The sequence below is a fragment of the Diceros bicornis genome, chromosome 12, assembly GCF_020826845.1.
Source record: "Diceros bicornis minor isolate mBicDic1 chromosome 12, mDicBic1.mat.cur, whole genome shotgun sequence".
In the NCBI taxonomy this organism is placed as follows: Eukaryota; Metazoa; Chordata; class Mammalia; order Perissodactyla; family Rhinocerotidae; genus Diceros; species Diceros bicornis.
Window position 1 is genome coordinate 39,555,350 of NC_080751.1, and position 14,882 is coordinate 39,570,231.

A 14,882-nucleotide genomic window follows, 5' to 3' on the forward strand; every position below is an offset into this window, starting at 1 on the left:
CACTGCTTTATTAGGAACATTACTGTCATGTTTCGGAAGGGAAAACTACATTGCCAATACTTGATTTATTAATAGTCTTTACATATAAACATACTTTGTGTCTATTTCCTAATGAAGCATTGGGGATCAATGCCTGATTGATCCGGCATTGATGGGATCAATTGATTACTAGATCCCTTGAGCAGAAGCAACCTACTGTTCAGTCCTTTCCCCCAGACTGCATGTGTAGCTGCCATCAGAAACTAGTTTTGTTAAAGTACATTATATGCAAATATGTTGTGAATACCATGACCTTTAAGAATTTGAAGAGGTGACTAGCTACAAGCAGTTTTTGAGAAAATCCAATGCTCCAAAGTGGTGATTGCTGTTATTTATAGTCTCTTTATTTTGAGGAGAGTGGGAGTAGGGGAGTGGAGCATCCATATATAATATCTTAGTAAAGTTTGCTAAATTAGGGAGGAAAAGCAAGCAAAAGCCTCTTTATTAGCCGTTTCTTTTGTTCTTGCAAGAGATGATGTGGGATTCTATGGGTGAAGAACACGATGGGATGATAAAATTGGGAAAGAAGTGGGACAGGAAGGAGAAGAGTGTTCTCTGAGTTGGCTTTCTCATTGCAGTTCTACACATAAGTACAGCACCACCCATTAGGTTAGCCTGTTTGTTCCGGGAAGGATTAAGTAAAAGAAATTGTATTGGCACTTTTGTTACTATAATTTAGCGGATAGTGTTTGTTATGAGCTTTTTTTGTTTTTTTCTTTTTGAAGTATATATACAGAAAATTGTACTTAAATGTACCGCTTATGAATGTTCAAAAGTGTAACCATGTAACTAGCTTCCAGATCAAAAAACAGAACATTACCAGCCCCCCATTCCCTTCCTACCCTTTTCTGGTCCTTTTTCCCCTTTCCTATAACCACTCTTCTGACTTCTAACAGCACACATTAACTTTTCCTTTTATGATCTTTTTTTTTTGTGTGTGTGAGGTAGATTAGCCCTGAGCTAACATCGCCAATCTTCCTCTTTTTGCTGAGGAAGATTGGCCCTGGGCTAACATCCGTGCCCATCTTCCTCCACTTTATACGGGACACTGCCACAGCATGGCTTGACAAGCGGTGCATTGGTGCGCGCCCAGGATCTGAACCCTGGGCCACCACAGCGGAGCGCGCTCACTTAAGCGCTATGCCACCAGGCCAGCCCCCCACTTTTGTGATCTTTAAGGAAACTTTTTTGTGTGATAAAATAAGTGATACAGAAAAAGGAATAGATAAGGGTAAAGAGAACAGCAGGAATCAACAGTTTTTCAGAAAGGAGGTGTCCGATTACTATTTTGGGAATGATTTTGAATAGAAAATTCTCTATCTCAATTCTATTCATTAGAGTGTTATTTAATTTAGATGTTAGTTCTTTTAAAATCCAGATATTGCCTGGACGATTAAGGGTATAGTTTATTTGCTGATACCTAGGTATTTCTTTATAACTGAGGGAATGGGTATATAGAGTTGGAGGAGTAAATCTCAGGACACTGCTTCCACAAAAAATTGGGGTTCTCTTGCCTGATGCGCATAAATGGCCAATTAATTACGGCATCAGCCTTTGGGAAGAGAGATCAGCTTTATTCTGCGAAATGGACCAGCAGGGAGACAGGGGGCATGTGTCCTCCAATCTGTCTCCAAGATTCAAGATTTGGGGCGAAACTTAAGAGGTTAGGGAGACCAGGCTACCACGCGGAAACACTGGTGGTTCAGGTTTTGATTGGTGGGCTTCAAGCATTTATGATGAGGTTCTAAACTATTATGACAGAGTTCTAAGCATTTATGATGAGGTTCTAAACATTTGTGACAGGGTTGTAAACATTTATGATGTGGTTGTAAACTTTTATGATAGGGTTCTAAACATTTATGATGAGGTGGGGAAAGATTTTAACACCAGATTTTCCTGAATGAAGGACCCCTTGCTTCTGATAAGTGTTCAACTTTCAAGTTCCGGTCATGTCCTGGTTCTTTGGTTCCATGTGGGGGGAGGATTTTTGATTCCATGGTCATTTCAGGTCAAGATTTCTTCTTTTGGGGCCGGCCCAGTGGCGCAAGCGGTTAAGTGCATGCGCTCTGCTGCGGCAGCCTGGGGTTTGCCGGTTCCGATCCCGGGCGCGCACCAACGCACTGCTTGTTAAGCCATGCTGTGGCCGTGTCCCATATAAAGTAGAGGAAGATGGGCATGGATGTTAGCCCAGGGCCAGTCTTCCTCAGCAAAAAAGAGGAACATTGGCATTGGATGTTAGCTCAGGGCTGGTCCTCCTCACCAAAAAGAAAAAAAAAAAAAGATTTCTTCTTTTGCGCATGTTCTGGCTACGTGACTTTACACATTTTCTGAAAGGCAATTCTAAATCACTCTGTTGATAAGAGATAGGGTCAGTTGAACTGGTTCTGGAGGGCCCCCGGGTTACAACACTTTGGGAAAAGGCCATTTCGTTGGAGGTTTTAGACACCAGAGGGGAGTATGAAGGCATGTCTCACTTATCTGCAATGAGGTTCAGGAAGAGAAGTGAGGTGATTTGCTTAATTTGTATTTTTGCCTAAAAATCATCCTGCTTTGCATACAAATTGAATTTTTGAAAAGGTAATATAGCTGGTGGGACTTTGGGTAATTTACTTAACTTCTTTGGGCCTCAGTTTTTGTATCTGTAAAATGGGAACAATGATAATAATACCTATCTTATACAGTTTAAATGAGTTAATATTGAATATGTAAAAGTGTTTAGAACTTAATAAGCCCTGTACAGGTATTAGCTTAAAACAACAACAGTCACAAGAAGTGCCTTTCTATTTAATTCTTAGAGATGAAAAAAAGCTCAAGACTGCCTTCCTTTTTACTTTACTCTCATTCCTATCTACCAGTTAACTATAAAAATCATTTAAGTATGTTAAACAACAAAAATTCAGTGAGTAAATTTTAAAGATCTAATTGGCTTTATTAAACGATTCATGAATTGGGGAATATTCCATCTAGCAAGTAGCTCTGAGGAGCTGTACAAAATGGAAGCCTTTTATAGGCAGAAGGGAGAAGGGATAAGGATTACTTCATCTTCCTTTAGGGGATGAAAAGGGCCTATGTGGCAGATTACCTCATTGGTGCTGACCAGAAAATTCCAGACTGACTGGTTAAGAAGACTACATTCCTAGAGGAGGTTGTAACTGCAGTTAGGTTAGGTATTAAGTCTTGGTTTGCTGATGTGGAGCTTAGCACAAGTGACTCCATTTTGGGCCTGTTGTTTCTTCTCTCTCTTTCTCTCTCTTTTTTTTTTTTTTGGTGAGGAAGAATGGCCCTGAGCCAACATCTGTTGCCAGTCTTCCTCTTCTTCCTGAGGAAGATTAGCCCTGAGCTAACATCTGTGCCCATCTTCCTCTATTTTGTATATGGATGGAACACTGCCACAGCTTGGCTTGATGAGCGGTGCCTAGGTCCGCACCCAGGATCCAAACCTGCAAACCCCAGGCTGCTGAAGCAGAGCACACAAACTTAACCACTACGCCACCGGGCCGGCCCCTTTGTTTCTTTTTGAACAAGTAATAATTGTGAATAGTTTAAAAGTAAACTCTGTAGTTGTTCCCTGTCTTATCCCTACCATCCCTAAGGTTTGCTCTCTACTAGGAACTCTTTATTTCTTTGTTTGCCTCATTTTTCTAAGATACAGATTGCTGAGCCCCACCCCAGAGTTTCTGATTCAGGAAGTCTGGAGTGGGGCTCAAGAATTTGCATTTCTAATAAGTTGCAGATGATGCTTATACTGCTGGTTTGGGAACCATACATTGTGAACACCTGCCTAGACCACAGATCTCATTGAATCTGGGGTTTCAGGAGGCTTGACTCAATAGCTGAGACCAAGTAATAAGCAGATCAGTCATTGAGGGGCTTAATATTGAGTATAGGATAAAGTTCAAACTCTTTATAGAATTCGCCATCTAGCTCCATCCACTTTTCCATTTCTCGTCTCATCTCAACACACCTTGTACATTTTAGCAATACTGAACTTATAGCAATTTAAAAAATGTGTGGTGGTTTCTCATCAGTGGCTTTTGATATGCTATTGTCTTTGCCTGGAATTCCTGCCTCCATTTGGCTGCTTGGAGATACCTTCATTCTCTTGTTGCTTTTCCATTGCTGTAGAGTTAGATGTTTCTACTTCCCCTGTGTTCTTAAAACAATCTATATATGCTTCTGTCAGAGCGCAGATCACACTGTATTTTAATTATCTACTTGACTCTCTTTCTTCTTCTGTTAGTTTGTAAGCTCCTTGGGAAGAGGGACTTGGTTTTTTACATTTCGATTATTACTGGCTTGGTATAGTTATTGGCATATAAAATGAGCTAAAATAGATGTTTGACTAAGTAACGACAGAAGAAATTGAATGATTTGGAGGCCCAAAAGTGGTGACTGCTTACATGTAGTTTTGTTATGCTTAATTTCAAGGAGCAAATTTATATAAGCAGCAGCATGTACACCCTTAACACATATGATGCTTCTGGATTTGTTAGGATCTAGTACTATCCAGATATGGGTCTGGAGTCTTAGCTGTCTTGGGCCGCTTTTGTAACAATAACTGAGTTAGTTTAGGGTAGTGGGAGCCCATGGATTGCTCCAGCCACTTCCAATCACCCAGTTCCAAAATGATGAGCAGTTTGGTCATTTTTCACCTCTTACGTCTGTCTGTCAGAATCTGGCCTATCTTTACAGGACCAGCCAAAATGGTACCCCTGCAGCAAGCCTTCCTTGATTACCCCGGGGAGATCTTTCTCTTCTCTGAAAACATTATACCACTTACTGCCTAGCACATGCTGTTTTATTTGTACTTATTTGCATTAACGTTTTATCTTCCTTTCTAGATTGCTAATTCCTTGAGGACAGTGAAGTTTGGGACCAAGATTGGGAAGGGGTTCTAAAACTATGTTGCAGTGATCGGACCTTTACCAGTGGGTAGATAAGAGTCATTGGAGCTTGTATTCAGAAGAAAAAGAGAAAAAATAAGGGACTTATTTTACCTGTGTTTTAGAAATATAATCAGTAATAATGCAGAGAGGTTGGGTGGAAGGCATAGAGAACAAAAAAACTGCTCTGTGGTTCAGATAAAAGATGATATTAGCAGAAAGGGAGCTCAGGGGGAAGAAACAGACATTTTAGAAGTTTACTTTGCTTCCATGGTGACAGATTAGATAGGCATGATAGAGAACACACAGTGATACTAAGGACATTGATTAGAATGCTTTTGGTCTCAGTAAGAGAAAACTTATCTTGAACTAGCTTAAGCAATGAAGGAGATTTATTGACTTATGTAACAGGAAAGTTTAGTCAGTGCACTGAAACGGTCTGTCTGCGATTCTGTTAGCGCTACCATCCTCAGCTTCAAGATTCGACATGTACAAACCGCATTTCTCCAGAGGAAGAAGTTGTACCTGGGTCCAGAGTCCCAGCCCAGATGTGGAGCTTTAGGCTGACTGGACTAATTAATCTCTCTGGTCAGAGCAATGCCACAATGTTTAATTCTAAAGCAACTCATTACTTGAACAAAATGCTGTGGAGCTAGAGGTGAGGTCAGGTATTCTCAAGCCACATAGCTGTTACATGACAGGGGAGGTGTTGTTGGGGGAGATAACTACAATATCTCCTAAGGTGTCTGTGTAGAAGATGATGATGTTGACTGGAATAGGAAACAGGAAGAGGTACTGGTTTGAGGGAGAAAATATTAATGAGTTTGATTTTGTAGGGGTCAGGGAAGATGTTAAGCAAGAGTGGCATTTCCGAATGAGGGAACAGCTTCATGAAGGCCTCTGAGCGGGGAAACAACTGGGCTTGTTCTAAGAACTGAGAGAAAACCATTAGGGACTGTCTTCTGATGGGGGGAAGACTGGATAAGGTGAAATTGGAGAAGGAGGCTGATGTCTTCTGGGTCATGATAAGGAATTTGTATTCTAAATGCAATGGGAAATCATGAAAGGTTTTGACCAGTCAAGAGACATGATCTAGTTTACATTTTGAAAATATAATTCTTGTTGCTTTATGGAGACTGGAATAGATGGGATGGCAGTGTATGCAAGGAGAACAGTTAAAGGCTACTGCAGTAGTCTAGGCTTGAGCTAGGCTGGGGTGCGGGAAAGAAGAAATGAAGAGTAATAATAGACTAAAATATTTTGCAGTTAGAGTTGACTGGTTCTTATGATGGAGCGGATTTAAGAGTTGAAGGAGATGAAAGAGTTAAAGATTCTTAGTTTTCTGGCTTGAACTGTTCTTCGAATGGACGTAATAAGGGTTAAACTGGAGGAGGGATAAGTTTGAGAGGAAGATCACTTGGCAAGTGCAAGGTTTGAGATGCCCATTAGATTTCCAAAAGAATACGTCAGATAGTTGGCTAAATGAGTCTGGAGCTCATGCAGAAGAGAGCCAGGGCTGGAGATGTGCAGTTGGCATCCTCACTGGATAGTTGGTATTAAACCATCCTAATGGGTAACAAAATGTAGGCCTCGGGATTTATTTCTCATGCCCAGAGAAATGAGGGTATCCTCCATAGTCTCTGGAGTTCAGCCATTTATTTCATCTGTAGTTTTGAAATTCAGTCTATTATGTACATTGACTTGTTTTTGTTAATCAGTTGATTATGATAATTTAATAATTTTTCTGTTTTTTTCTTCCATTTTTGGCAGATCTCAGGCAGCAAGATTGAAATAATAATAAAACTTATGGCTTTTGTGCTTTACTTTGAAAAATCTGCTTAGGTTTTTGAGAACAGTTACTGAAATTGCATTTCAGTCTTTCTCTTCTCTAGGCTGACCTCTGTAAACTTTTCTGCTTGCATGTACATTTTATTGAAACCTATAAACTTGTTTTTTTAAAATAATTAATTATTTTGAATATGTAGTATATGTGCATGATACAAAATTCAAATGACATAGAGAGTCTTCCTATCCTAATTCTTAGCTAACCAATTACCTGTCCTGAAAGTAAGCCACGTTCCCAATTCTTATGAATCATTACATATCAGTTCATATAAGTAATTATGTGGTATTCTACTTTGTGAGTATATCATAATTTATTTACCAGTTCCCCATTGCAGACGTGGGTTTTGGCTGATTTTTACTATGCTGGAAACAGTTCTTCAAAAAAAAAATCACTATAAATAATACAGTTTTCCAGAGGTATGAATATATCAGGATGAATTCCCAAGAGTGGAATTGCTGGGTCAAAGAGTTTATGCATTGTAAATTTTGATAGATGTTGCCAAATTGCTTTTCCTCTAGGGTTAGCATTGTATTCTCTCACTAGCAGTGACTGAAAGTGCCTCTTCCCATCTCTCATGCCAACACAGTGAGTTACTAACTCCTTGATCTTTGCTGTCAATCTGAGAGATGAAAGGTCTGTATCTCATTGAGTCCTGTAGAATTTGAATGATACAGAGTGGTTTCAGTTGGATTTTATTGAATTAGTGAAATGATTATTTTATGATTGTCAATACATATGTGTATTTTATATACTTTTCTTTTCCTCTTTTTCTAAACCACACCAAGTAGTTTCTAACAGACTGGAGGGCATTATTTGATGCTGTGTTTTAAACCATACATTTTTAAACCATAGGTGTTTAATTTTCAGGATTTTAAATCACTAAGTATCCTTAATTTGCAGGTTTTATCTGAGAGAACTAATATTGAACTTTGGGTTTGTGCCAACATCATTCGTCTCTTTAATGATGATAACACAATTCCCTTCATTATACGCTATCGAAAAGAGCTCATTAATAACCTTGATGCCGATTCCTTGAGAGAAGTTCGACAAACCCTGGAGGAGCTACGGTAAGAAATCTGGAAAGGGAGGAGCCTAGTGTAAGGGGAAGAGGATAAGTGAGTAAGTGAGGAGAAGCAGTGAGGAAGTGAATGACAATATATCTCGAGAGTTCCGATGTTTTGTTTTCTTGAATTATTGTAATCTGGGTATAGTCTTCTGACAGAGGAAGTCGGCTCTCGTTTACTTATTTAGAGGTGTACAGAGTCCCTCTGCTGGTGTGTTTATGCTTATCTTGGCCATGTATCAGCGAAAAGGTGGTTTGCAGTGAAAGTGCCTAGGAGTGACCGTCATCTCTCATAGAAATGATTGTGCATAATGGTAAAATTAGGACTGCTAGCAGGAAACTCAAAAATACGTTTTAGTCTCAATGTTCAACAGCTTGTATGAAGCTGTCCTCTTAATACTATAAAGTCCCTAAATGGAGAATTCTTTGGCAGTATAGAGTTTGGTAGGAAATATGTGTATTTCCTTTTTCTATTTTTTAAGGGATGTGGTAATTTAATATTAGTGGATTGTAAGTTTTGTATGGTTATAGAATGGAAAATACCCTTTTAAAAAAATTATACCTCTGGACTTATTGTAATAACTCAGAACTATGCATACAAAGACTGTAAGACTCTAACTATATTATTCAGTACAGTTTTTAAAACACTCATCACCATTCATGCATTTATTACATGTCTCATACATGCCAGGTGCTGTGATGTTAATATATGTGTTCTTCAAGTCTACAACAAGGATCTGATTAAAATTGGATATAATCCTACCATCAAGCCATTCTAAAAGTACTAAGGGTTATTTTTACAGCAAGCCTAATAAACTTTCTGTGATTTTGGGGTAACTTGCAACTCATTGCTTTTGTTGAAATTCTTTTAGCGCCAGGAGGATTAAAATGCTAATATGTGGAGACTTATATTTCCTTAAGAGGCAGCATCAATTAGCCAACCCAGAAGTGTGAATGACTAGCTAATCTAGTGGTCCAAGATTCAGATCTTCCAGCGCCAGGCTAGTTTATAATCAAGTAGCAAGGTGTGTGAACTGGAGATCACAAGTCCTGTCTAAGAGAGGCAGCCTTTACTCATCTCCAGCAGACTACTGACATGCAGGGTTGCCTGCCCAGTTTGTCAGATCTTCCTGTTTCTAAAAAGAAGCTAGTAATCTGGGTTTTTATGTAAAAAAATTCTGGAGCAAACAAAACCGTCTATAGGCCACATCTGGAAGGCCAGTAGTTTGCAAATTCTGAAGTAAGCTTTCTCTTTGGTTGAAGAAATTCTGAGGGTTTTGGGATCTGAAATTGGAGAAGTGTCACAAACAAACCAGAATAGTTTACTTAAAAAAATTAAACGTATTCTAACAATAGTGGGTTGTATGGGGAACAAATAGAAGCTTTATGTCACAATTATTATTATTATTTCTGTAAGAAAACAATTTTACTGCAAAAGAGTTCTATTCTCTGAGTATCTGTTAATACAGTAAGACGTTGAGTATTAGTAGAGGAATATTTCTTGAAATAACTGGGGACGTTAACTGGGGCTTAGAAGATCTTTTTATATCATACAGAGATTTCTTTTTGGTAATGAGATATGGTTTCTTAAGCTTGGCATTTTCTGTAAGTAGAACATTGGTTTTCAATCTGTTGATTGCTACCCGTAAATGAGTGGTGAAAGCAATTTAGTAGGTCATTACCACTTCTAAAAAAAAGAAATAGAGAATAGAAAATGTAGGAGTGTAGTTTATGTGGTAAATACTGTTTCATGAAACTATTTGAAATATATATTTGTATACTGAGTTACAAGGTAGAATATGTTTGTTACTGAGGGTCACTTTTAAAAAAGTGAATTAAAGATTATGATTATGGATAGTAAGGAAAGTTTCCTGTATTTTCTCTAAAGAAAAGCCTTATATGCAGGCCAACAGGACATTGGCCTTTTGTCAAAATGACCCTGGTAGGCTTCAGCCCCTGAAAACAGCCCCTGAAAACAGATACAGGCTATAATCTAAGGACTACATATTCTTCCTCTTTAATTTACAGTCTTCTGCCTTTAGTTGTTTTTTTTTTTTTTAGTAGATTTAATTTTCTTTTCCATCAGTCATTTAAAATAATTTATCATCTCTCTAACTTTTGCCCAGCATTTTAGCAGTACCATTATTAGGCAGATCCTATAAATAGGAACAGGCAATGAAATAGGATGAGAGGCAGTAAGTATGAGAGAAGGATTGCATATTCACAGTGAAAAATCATTGTAAACTGCTGGAACGACTGTGCCCTGCCCCTGCCCTTACCCTTACTTGTGCATTGATCCCTATACATTGATTCTTGAAATCAGCTTTTCTCCATGGAATCCTGGTTGCTTTTAGTGGAGAATGGTATTTAGAAACCATTTATGGGTGCTAGGTGTACTCGTCCTGAGCATTGATACCTAACAGCAGTGAGCACACCTAGCACCCATAAATTGGTTTCTAAGTACCGTTTTCTTGATTCCAGGGCTCTAGTAGGGAAAGTAAAAGATGAGCTTGGAATATCTTGTGCCAGAGAATAAGAAGTGCTCAAAGAATGATGGGGACAGGTCAAAGGACACAGAAGCTAACTTGAAGGGGTTACTTCTGGCCAAATCTGGAACAATTTGAGCATTAAAATAAATGATAGCAATTTATTACAACCACTCAAAAAATAAGAAGCCGTGAGTCCATAGTAATAAATCAATGAATAAATTGAAAGTTTAATAAGGAATGGAATAATCAGAGTACCTCTCCAGAAAATACTTAATTACAAAGGGAATAAAGAGTACCTGTATCATGGAGAAACCCACAAATACTACTTTAATCAAATGATCAAAGTTAATTAGTAATGGGACAAATGAAAATCACTTGCCACCTAATTGGATTTAGTGAGAAGAACATAGCATTACTTCTATGATATTTTTGCCAAAGATGCGCCGCCTGAATCAAACTGTGAGGAAACATCAGAGAAACAAACTGTGGGACATTCTCTAAGATAACTGGCTTGTAACATTCTAAAGTATCAAGGCTTTGAAAATGAAATAGAGCCTGAAATACTCTTTCAGCTTGCAGGAGAGTATAGACACAAGGAAATTAATTACATCCAACCCATAATTCTTAACTGAATTCATTATGAAGGACATTATTGGAACAGCTGGTGAAACTTAAATGATTTCTGAGGATTAGATGATGGTAACGTATCAATATTAATTACCTGAGTTTGATGGTTATATTGTTGTTATGTAGGAGAATATTCTTCTTTATAGAAAATGCACATAAAGTATTTGGAAGTGATGGTAATTTATTCTCAAATGGTTCAGAGGAAAGAAAAAGTTCTCTTTACTTTAGCTGCAACTTTTCAGTAAGTTTGAGATAGCTTTAAAAAGAAAGTTTTGACATATAGGTCTTGTATATTACAAAAGATTTTATTTTCAGGGCTGTTGCAAAGAAGGTTCATAGTACAATCCAGAAAATTAAGAAAGAGGGGAAGATGTCTGAGTGCTTGTTAAAAGCCTTGCTGAACTGTAGAACTTTTGAAGAACTAGAACACGTGGTAAGGATCCTTTTTATCTGTTAATGTAATACCTGAGTATATTATGATTTGGGTCTGTTTATAGTTAAAGAAGACCTGGAAATAAAAAGCTAAAGTTATCAATCATCATTATTTAATTCAACAAAATATTTATTCTTTATTCAATAAATATCTACCAAGCGTTTTTTTGTGCTAAGCACTTGAGTTTACAAAGATGAGTAATATATAGTCCTTATCTTCAAGTCCTTATCCCCTCTCGAGGGGAAAAAGGAGAGTAGGTTATTGAAATGTGAAGCTTAAGGGAGAGTGCTGGGCTGGAGACCTAGATGCAGGCATCTTCAGCATATACTTGATGTTTGAAATCATGAGAATGGAAGATTTCACTCAAGGAGAGTTTGTGGGGTAGGCAAGTCAGGATAGACCATTGGGGAACACCAACTTTTGAAGCGTGGGTGGAGGAAGGGAGAGCTTAAGAAGGAGACATGGAAAGAATAGTCAGAGAAGTATGAGGAGAATCAGGAGATGATGATACCATGGAAGACCAGGGAGGAGAGTTTTAGAAGGAGGTAATGATCAATAGTTAAATAATTAAAGGTAGCAGGGAGGTTTGGCAAGATAAGGACTGAAGAATGTGTATTTGGTAATTAGGGGTTCATTATGAATCTTTGTGATACAGCTTTCAGCAAGGTTTTTGTGGAACGGGAAGCCAGATGGCCGTGGGTTGAGGCGTGAATGTGGATTATAAACTAAAAGCATTGCGTGTTGACAGCTTTTAGAGGAGCTTGCTTGCGTTGAGGAGAGGACCTTGGAGTCCTTGCAGTCCTGGCCGTGAGTTTTTAGGATGAGTGAATCTAAACAAACAACTTATTTTAAGCATATAGAAAGGTGTAAAGAATCAGTTAAGGAACAACCATCTTCACACAGCTAGTATTCTCTAGTTAGTACTAATTCATCTCTAAAGGAGGAGGAAAGGGTTGAGAAAAGCATGTCTTTATTGTTCTCACCATGTCCTTTAATTTTGTGTCCTAATTTTAACTTTTGCTTTTAAAACTGAATGATTTGGTATGTTTTCTGACTTTTTTTTTTCCTAGTCAGCTCCATATAAAACTGGGAGCAAAGGCACGAAAGCCCAGAGAGCAAAGCAGTTGGGATTAGAAGGAGCAGCCAGGACACTGCTGGAGAATCCAGGGGAGCTCAATCTGCCCTCTTACATTCGACCCAATGTGAAAGGTACTGCCTTTACGCCAAGACATCAGCTTGTTTCTTTTTTTTCTTTAATTTGAAAACTTCTGTTAAAAAATTGTTCCATGAAGTAATGACTATACAAAAGAATATTATAGCATATAAAAATAATTCTAATGAAACAAATCTCAGTATACCTCCTGCTTAGCCATTCAGCTTTCCTCTTTTGATGAAGTGCCTGTTCTAGTCTTTTACCTATTTTTCTATTGTTGTTTTTCTTTTTCTTATTAATTTATAAGTATTTTTTAAGATATTCTTTCTCAGTTATGTGTGTTACAAATCTTTTCTCCCAGTTTGTAACTTCTCTCCGCTTTCTTTATGCTGTCTCTTGGTAAATAGAAAGCCTTACTTTTATTATAGTTAATGTATTAATCTTTTTCATTTTGCTAATCTTGTCTTTTAAGATAATTGCTTTTTTTTTTTTTTTTTTTTTGTGAGGAGATCAGCCCTGAGCTAACATCCACCAATCCTCCTCTTTTTTTGCTGAGGAAGATGGCCCTGGGCTAACATCCGTGCCCATCTTCCTCCACTTTATATGGGACGCCGCCACAGCATGGCCTACCAAGCAGTGCGTCGGTGCGCGCCCGGGATCCGAACCAGCGAACCCCGGGCCGCCGCAGCGGAGCGCGCGCACTTAACCGCTTGCGCCACCGGGCCGGCCCCGCTTTTTTTTTCTTTTTAAAGAAATCCCTTCACATCCCAAGGTTATAAAGATTCTCCTATATTGTCTTTTAAAACTTTTATTCTATTTCTAAAAATTTACTTTATTATGAAAGTCATATCTACTCTTTAAAAAGAAATTCAACAATTCTGACATACATGAAGTGTAAATTGAAGTCTTAGTCCCATACTTCTACTCTCCAGGAGTAAAGTGTTTGTCTTTTTCTGAAGTGTATCTTACTATCCTTTTGTGTGTGTGCGTGCACAAGAGAGAACGAGAGAGAAAGGGGGTAAAGGAGAGAGATTTCTAAAATCCCAAGGAAAGTGACAACTGATACATGTCAAGATGCATTATTATCCAAATGAGGGCCTTAGAGTGAGAGTATTTTGAGTAAGAGCGGCTTTTTTCAGTGGTGCTTTGGTAGATTTGATGGGGAGATTGATGCTCTAGTGATTCCTACTCTCATTCTGGTTTCTTGTGGCCTTCTGTTGATTCTTTAGGCTGGGAGATGTAAGTGTCTGTAGGGGGCAGTCTCTGATCACAAAATCCACAGTATGTACTAAACTGTAGAGAATCATAGCATACCATAACCTGTTTTTTTTTAAATAATCCAGCAAATGTGAGTTGCGATTAAAAAAATTGTCTATATATGTCTTTAAAAATACAGTATATCTGTTCATAGACAAATACGCCTGTCTTAATGTCTGTTTTGCAAAGGGCAATAATGAAAAAGCAAATTAATATTATTTGAATTTGGAGATGGGTTGAAAGGAGTAAAATTCAAATTTGTTTATTTTTTAAATGTGTATTTTTAGTTAGATTTTCAAATGGTTGCAACATTTAATATTTTAATAGTAGCTGAGACGGTATAGCCAAGCATTAAGGTTAGCCACAGTGGGAACTGTCTGTGCCCAGTTGTGGTATGTTTTATTAGAATCAAATGTTGGAGCTTTCAGAATGTTAGATGCTTAAAGGTTTATTGTTTGTTTTTATTTTTCTCTCACGGTTGATTTTTTTTCTTTCTACTCCTCATCTCCTTTGGTACCAAGTTTTCCTTAGTTCACACTCGTATTGAGTTCCTACTGGGTACGTTTGATAAGCATATCTCTTGTGATTGTCATATATGTTGATGCCCCTGGACTACGTGATGATGGATACTTGGTGATACTTCTGATAATGGAGATAGGTCTGGGCTCAGCACAGTTACAGTAGCACTTGCACACATATCAGGGCTTTCTGTTTGCTTTACTCCCTCTTTCTTTCACTCTGATCACAAATGTAGAAGAATTATTAAGTAACTCCAAACAAGCTAGATACTGCTTTTTAAAATTTGCTTGGAATGTTTTTCCCTTCTTTTTGTCCCCTCATTCTTTATGCTACACACATACTCACGATCACCCTCAGTTCTATTGCTGTTTCCCTAAAGAAGTGTTTTCATCATTCCCATCATTCCTCAAAGAAATATTTAAGAAACCAGGTATTTCAGTGTTTTTTTTTCCCCCAATAGAAGACACATCTTACTTGCCACAGGCCAACAAGAATTTGATCTGAATCAAAAAGATATACTGTGCCACAAATGGACCATATCCTAGAAGATCCAGAATATCCCTAGGTTGTATA

At 38.0% G+C, this 14,882-nt stretch overlaps 1 protein-coding gene across 3 annotated transcripts in view; it reads left to right on the forward strand.

Moving 5' to 3' along the window:
- The window catches only part of SRBD1 (S1 RNA binding domain 1), a 214,165-nt gene that overhangs the window by 18,833 nt on the left and 180,450 nt on the right, over positions 1-14,882 (forward strand). For all 3 annotated transcript variants that reach the window (XM_058551313.1, XM_058551314.1, XM_058551315.1), the window contains exons 5-7: positions 7,669-7,835; positions 11,263-11,380; positions 12,451-12,589. In XM_058551313.1, coding sequence (XP_058407296.1) covers positions 7,669-7,835; positions 11,263-11,380; positions 12,451-12,589 — 424 coding nt within the window. The remainder of the gene's footprint in view (positions 1-7,668; positions 7,836-11,262; positions 11,381-12,450; positions 12,590-14,882) is intronic.